General features: G+C 38.5%; 1 protein-coding gene across 1 annotated transcript; it reads left to right on the top strand.

The window, feature by feature from the left end:
• The first annotated feature begins 1,741 nt into the window (after positions 1 to 1,741).
• On the top strand, positions 1,742 to 7,524 carry LOC149014134 (Leucine-rich repeat (LRR) family protein). The gene is given in 7 exon segments (XM_089157822.1): positions 1,742 to 2,127; positions 2,782 to 2,936; positions 3,859 to 4,076; positions 5,112 to 5,727; positions 5,845 to 6,189; positions 6,192 to 6,368; positions 6,469 to 7,524. Coding segments are annotated over 7 exon segments (1,800 nt in total). The 5' UTR covers positions 1,742 to 1,951; the 3' UTR covers positions 6,582 to 7,524.
• The last annotated feature ends 1 nt before the right edge of the window (position 7,525 follows it).

The raw sequence follows: 7,525 nt of genomic DNA, 5'->3' as shown, positions 1-7,525 counted from the left end.
GAGCACCACCCAGAAATAACAGTGGAGCATTTTGCTTCAAACTTGGGTGCTGATGAAGCCCTAGCTTTGGTGCAGCAGGAAGGATAGCCATCCATTGACCATTTTCTTGAGGCTCCTTCTCATTCGTAATCATCTGGCATACCAAGTATTTTCGTATGACTCCCTCCAATGAAAAGAATACATTTTTTCACCGACTCGAGCTCTAGGCATCAAAGCAGTATGAAAGAAAGATGGGATGAATGAAAATTAAGGAAAAAGAAAATCAACATTATTTCATCAATACAAAATGTAATCAAGATTTTTTTTTGTAAAAAATGACAGATTACAAACTCCTCTATTTATTACTTGGGGGATTTTGCTGAGTCACAAGGCAAGATGTTTAGAGGGATTTTGCTGGGTCTTGCTTCGGGAGGACTCCTCTAGTTATTGCTTAGGGGGATTTTGCTGAGTCACAAGGCAAGATGTTTAGAGGGATTTTGCTGGGTCTTGCTTTGGTAGGACTGTCAAGCCATGCATTGGAACGGTTGGATCGAAATTTTGATCTCGGCCGAGATTTTAAATCTGACTGCAGAAATCTCAGCTTGATAGTCATGAGCATTTAGGATTTGCTGGAGTGCTACGTAATTAATGCACAACACCTGCAACGAAATCCCGATCGTCCATTTTTGAAAAGTGTGTTTTCACTCTTTTTGATAATTGACGATCGACATCGAAATCTCGGTTGAGATTTCCATCTCGACTATTCGCGCTATAGTGTTTCACAATAACTGAAGTCAAGCGGAGTTTAGAGCTTCAGCTAGAAGCTAGGATAGTCAAAAAGAAAAAAGAGTGTTCAAAGGGTCAAGGAGTCAACTATTATGTCCCCTACAGATAAGAAAGAATTCAGATCCTTTTGAGTAGAGGACTCTCCTTTTTTGACACCTTTCCATGACATATGAATCCGGATAACTTCTTAGTTGAGGTGCTTGCTTTATTACCATATATATTGTGTGGGCCATATAAGATTTACTGACGATCTTAGTTTTGAATTTTCTTTTCATATTTAAATATATATGTGGGAAAAAAGAGTCAGGAAATGCAAGTGATCCAAACTCCCCGCTTTTGAGTACTGACAAGGTAGAAGTATGTGAGGGGAGCATGAGTCCAAATCACTTCTCATGAGATTTTTTGACCACATAAATAAAAATGTAGTCCACTAGGTTTTTAATTTTTTATTATTAATTTTTAATATCTATCCAGCCTGCCTTATCTCTATTTATGTTGTAAAAAAACTATCAGTTATGCTCCCCATTAGAGGAGATGATTCCTCTACCCTAGCGACTGGTTTTTTTCTTAATGAACTTTTAATTACCATATTTTGTATGTCAAATTAATCATCATCGTCTTGACAAGATAGTTCTGCATAATTAATGCGCAACATCATACAACGTACGATCAAGAATGAAACAAAGTCAGGATTTCAATCTCAATTACTTGATTACCACAAGTTTTGAAACAACTTTTGTGAAACGAACAATTTATATCAAAATTTCGATCTTAGTTTTGATCTCAACCGTACACAGTATTGCATATCTAATGCAGAACACGCAAGCAATTTCCTCTTTTCTACTGCTATAAAAAATATAAAAAGTTACAACGTGTCGTGCATCCTTGCACAGCACGGGATTGTAGTCAAGGTTTCAAAAATGCTTATCCTTTCAAGGAAAAGTAAAACAAAAACAAAAACAAAAATAAATAAAAACCAAAAAACAAAGAGGGGAAAGGTTTCAATAATACGCATCTCTAATACGTTAGCATCAGAGTCTACGCCGGCCGATTTCCAAGTTTCAATGTCTTTCAATCGACTTTGGCTGTCTTCCACAACAGAGTTAAGTCAACAGGAACTGAGATCGGGGAAGCTCTGTTCTGTCTGACGTACTGCGAGAAAACCCTAGAAACGGTGAATCAAGCGATGGAGATCGAGAGCGGTCTCGTTCGTTACTGCATCGAAGCTGCTACCGAAAGCAGGGAAGCTGTAGAGAAATGGCGGAGGCAGCGCAGGACTCTCGAAAAAATGCCCGCTCAGCTTGCTGAAGCTCTTCTACGTCGCCTTCTTCATCGCCGACTTCTATTTCCTTCCTTGCTTGAGTAAGTACCGATTTCAGTATACAATTGTGTTGCCTCCCCATCCCTTCTTTTAAACCTCTTTATCGTAGCTGGAATTGAGTTTTTGGACTTTCTCGGGGCAAGTCATTGGAGAAACTGTGCTGTTTCACAGGGAACTAGAGCGAAAGTTGGTCAATTTGTTGATCATTTAAATCCTAGAAAGTCAATATTCCTAATCATAATTGATAGAATTTGGTTCGTCATTCTCAATTCTTAATCGTAGTTTTTTCTGATGTTTCCATGATTCTAGATCTTAAAATAATTTCCACACTACCAACTTCCAGTCGTGGGTCGTAAGTGCTGTTCAACGTTATTTTGTGAGAAATAAATTCAATAGTATCCTGAGAAGCTAGGTACTACCAGATTACAACTTCAAGTCTATAAATCAATCTATTGTAAATTTGATAGAATCAGGTTCTGGAAACTATTCTCAACTTCCTGTCATTTATAAAGATAACATTCATATTCCTCTTACATTAATGGTGCCAGTAGCTGTTTAGTCTAACTTTCATCTTTGTGTTAACATTTTGTCTGGTAATAATGGGATTTTTAGAAACCAACCCACAGAAAATGCTTTTGGAGTTTTGGTATTTTGTTCTATATTGGTCTTCTAACTATCAGAGTTTTCCTTCCTAGAGTTTTCAAGTACTCTATAGTGGATATGGATCTAAAGGGTGAGAGCTCTGTCAATGCGGAATGGATGGCATACTTGGGCGCGTTCCGATACCTGCGTACATTGAACCTTGCAGATTGCCAGCGTATCAGTAATTCCGCTCTTTGGGCCCTTACTGGTATGTATTCCTCGTCATTTGCTTTAGCAGGTTGAATAAAGAGTTGCCTTCCTCAGCTTTTTAGGGCCTTTTTTTAGCCATAGCTTGTATGCAGGATATAGCAACAACATCATAACAACACAACAAGCCTTGTCCCAACTAAATGGGGTTGGCTACATGGATTCTTGCCATCCACTCAGCTCTGTTTGAGGCCATGCTAGAAAATTTGTGAAAAGTTTAGAGAAATGATAGTCTTATTTAATTCCTATATATAACATTGCCATCTGAACAGGAAACATAGTATAGATACCTTGGAGAAGTCATTTTCTTGTTATGACAATAAGCTATTTTTCAAACAACTAGCTAAAGGATTCCATACTTTATGTTGTTTGCTTCTTCTGTAATTGGATTTCCGGGGACAAAACTGGACTGTAATTTGTTAAAGCCCCTTTCCCAATATTTGGGCTGTTGCTGCATGAAAAGTGTTGCATGGTGTTCTATGGAGCATCAATGGTGTTAGATCTACTCTCTACTACCCATACAGAGGGTTCAGCTAACTACCAATTGGTTTTGACACCTGAGCTTTTTAGTCGGTTGGCCATTATTTAAATGGGAATGGCTCAACAAGGATCTAGTCTGTCTTCTAAATTCTAAGTCATCGACGACCACCAATCAGGTCAACTACTAAGAAGAAGGTTTCATTGATGATTCGGTACGTGCCTGCCTTGGGTTTTCTTAAATGCAGCCTGCTCATTTGACCAGTTTTTGTCTAAGGTTTCACATATAATGTTGGATGCATGGGACTTACTTTAACAACTTTGGTGGGGGGGGGGGGGGGGGAGGATTATGTTCCTGGATGTAAATGTCAAACTGTACAGTTTGAGATGGGTTTGTGATGCGCAGAGAAAATTACTTATTCTGAAATTTTAATCTCTTGTCCCAGGAATGGATAGCTTAGAGGAGTTGGAGCTTTCTGGATGCAAGCTGGTTACTGATGCTGGGATTCGGCATCTTCTGTCTATTGCAAACTTGAAGAAATTATGTATTTCACGAACACGTCTGTCTGCAGAAGGGGTTAAACAGCTATCTTCTCTTAAAAATCTGACTGTTTTGGACTTGGGAGGGCTGCCCGTCTCTGATCTTGCACTATGCTCTCTACAGGTTTTGGTCTTTTACTTTTTCCTGTTCCTCTGGGTTCAATTCTCTTATATTTTTTTATAGATTGATATATTTGGATGTTCTTTTCCACCTTTCTCTTAATTAGCAAGGTTTTGTTAGGAATGGCCTTTGAACTAATTGTGAGCCATGTAGACCTCGGGTATTGAATATAATAATTATTACCTTTCTAAATCAACTAGTAGAAGTTTAGTGTATCTCAAAAGATTAGCTCAAAATTGACCATTTTATTGATCCTGTCTAACAGGTTTCTAATGTCAGAATCAACTGGGTTAGAAAACCCTAATTACTGTCAGCAACAGACTTTTCTGTACTGTACCTTTCCATGTATTCTTACTGACGAAAAGAACATGGTAGAGTGGATGTTCGCATACACCTGGTACGTTCGAATTTCAACATAGGAAACTTCCTAAGTGGAGCCCATGGAGATGTTCTTGATGCCAATGCAGAATGTAAACCTATTTGTTCTGTGTGCATTCAAATTAAGGTTAAATGTTTGACTTATTGATGGGTATCAGATTACCTTTTTCAATATCTCCTATGTCTCTTCATAGGTTGATCTCTTTCCACTAGAACTGCAGGATGCTTAGATTTGGTTTCCTCCTGTTACTGAGGAAATTGCTTCATATTTGATTTATTCTTATTAGGCACTTACCAAACAGGATATGTAGGTCTAACACAAAATGTGCAACTTACTACCAATACATCCTTGTTCTGTTTCTAGAATCCATGTTAACAGCCAAAAATCCAGTTAACGATAACACTTGTTAAATCCTTATTTACTTTTTCCAGGTATTAAATTCATTAATTTCATTTTCACACCCGGACTTTGCTTGTGCAGAAGCCTTTGGCTCCAAGTTTACCCTTGATTTTCATTTTTACACACAAAAAAAGTTATTATTTTCTTCATCTCCTTCTCTGCATCTCTCTACACGTTTGTGTTTACTGTGAATTTCTCCAACTGGTTTTGTGATTGTAATACTTATCCAGGTTTTATTATTTTTCCCCCCTTCTTATCAGGTACTCACAAAACTGGAACACTTGGATTTGTGGGGAAGTAAAATTTCCAATGAAGGTGCTTCTCTGCTTAAACTATTCAGCAAGCTAAGTTCCCTCAATCTAGCTTGGACCAATGTTACCAAGTTGCCAAATCTTCCCTCTCTCAAATGCTTAAACATGAGTAACTGCACCATCTCTTCAGTATTGGGAGGAGCAGATAATGGAGTCAAGGTGGCTCTGCACAAGCTTCTTTTGCTTGGGGCTACAATCCTAGACGTGCATGAAGTGTTCCTAAATATTGATGCAAGTTGCTTGGCCTTTCTTGATCTATCCCATTCTTCCCTCCATAATTTCGACTTCTTGGCTAATATGGATTGTTTGGCACACTTGGATGTCAGCTCTACTGGTATGGAGGATGATTCTGTTGCACTAATTGCACATATTGGAACAAATTTGAAATATCTAAATCTCAGCAATACAAGGCTCACTTCTGGTGGAATAAAGATTTTAGCTGGGCATGTTCCAAATCTTGAAACTCTTTCATTATCTCACACAGCCATTGATGATGACGCTCTCTCATATGTCAGCATGATGCCCTCTCTGAGGGTTATCAACCTAAGTAACACAGCTATTAGAGGTATATTGAAGCATGCACCAAGTTCTTTGGTATCAAATTTAAGTACATTTTTTAAGTCCTGTTTCAACTACTCCAGTTGCATGATGGCTTTTTGTCATGTTTTTGCTGAAATTGCAGGATTCACTTACCACATTGGTGATGTTCCAGATCAGGTTCCCTCACTGACAGCGTTGCAGAATCTCAACCATTTAGAAAGGTTGGACTTGGAAGACGCCCAACTTGGGGATGAAGCCATAACTCCTCTATCCAGTTTACAAGAATTGAACCATTTGTCTCTCAAGGGAGTAAACATTTCAGATGTCTCATTGGAGCTGATGGCATCTATCAAAAAGCTAAAAATTTTAAGGATTTGTGATGGGGTTTTGACCAATGCAGGACTGCATGCATTCAGACCGCCAGCAATGTTGGAGATGCTGGATCTGAGGGGCTGTTGGCTTTTGACTGAGGATGCCCTTTTTTGTTTCACAAGAATCATCCTCATATGAAGATGAAGCATGAACTTACTGAAGACCTCTTTGCAGATCAAGTTGCATGTGAGCATCCATCTTCAGTGCGAGGATCTTCTGGTTCTTTGCATTTGAAGCCCAAGAAGGGGAAAATTTCTAAGGCCCCCAGTCAGTTCTTGGTGGAGAGTTTTGTAGGTACTAAAAAAATTCTGAGCAATGATTTATGGGTAGCTTTCTTTGTTGATCTCCTCTTCCCTCTGCCGCATTTAATTCTTAGTTCTTTTGTTCTTCATAGATGAAAGGTTGAAGTACAGCAGAGAGGAACTACTGGAGTTGCAGGCCTCACCTCAATCTCGTGCTTCTCCCCTTGGAAGTGGTGCTATGATACCAAAGGGACTGACAGAGTAATAGTCTATTGTATTTCTGTATTAACAGTTTGAAAGCTATCATGAAAATGCTGAGAGCTTCACGCATTCATGTCGTTGTGCTGAATCTGCTGATATCTGTATTTCGAGTGTGAGATTCTATGATGATTGCTGCGTGGAACATATTGTTGTCAGGAATTAGATCTAAAACAGAAGGATTGGTCGATTCCGAGTTGTTATCCACCATTGGGTGCTGTACGCCTGTACCATATTTGTAGATACTTGTCCTGTGCTGAGTCTGTTGACAATTTCTTAAGTTTGAATTGCAGCAGTTAAATAGTCCATGCCGGAATTTCTTCAAATTTCTTGTGTTTGACTTGGGCATCTTCAATCTTTGGATCAAATATGATTCAGTGCCTTGGACTCTTAAAGATCTTCGATAGATGCTCCAACTCCATGAAAGGTATCTCATTAAGGTAAATGGATCTGAACTTTGCTTCACAAGATAATTTTCCATGCTGAAACAGCCATTATTTTTTTAATTTTTTATTGGGAAGAAGAAATAGCCCTTGTACTTTCCTAGCCTACCTTTAAACTGTGCTTGGTTGTGTGGTGCTGTCATTCTTTGGGCTTCGTTTTTTGGATGCCTATTCAAGCAAACCCTAAGGCTACGTTTGTTTGTTAGAATAAAGGTGGAGTGGGAAAAAAAGATTGGAAAAATTCATGAAAAAAATGTAGATTTCTTACTTTTCCCCTTAATCCTAAATGGTAGATTGTTTAGTTGTTTGGGGTGAGAAAGTGATAGATAAAACTTGTCTGGTGATGTGGTACTCCAACTTTTCCATCCCAAGTCATTTTAAAACTCAACAAATTTGGTGGGATTTTATAAGAAAGTTTGGAAAAGTAAAAAATGGGACTCACCATTATCACATTTTTCACAAAATTCTTTCTTTCTTCCTCACTCTTATTACACATGGGATCTACATG

Source organism: Hakea prostrata, chromosome 6 (assembly GCF_041222555.1).
Source record: "Hakea prostrata isolate BN-2017 chromosome 6, UWA_Hpros_2, whole genome shotgun sequence".
In the NCBI taxonomy this organism is placed as follows: Eukaryota; Viridiplantae; Streptophyta; class Magnoliopsida; order Proteales; family Proteaceae; genus Hakea; species Hakea prostrata.
Note: the sequence above shows the minus strand (reverse complement) of the source record. Positions and strands in the feature narration are given on the sequence as shown.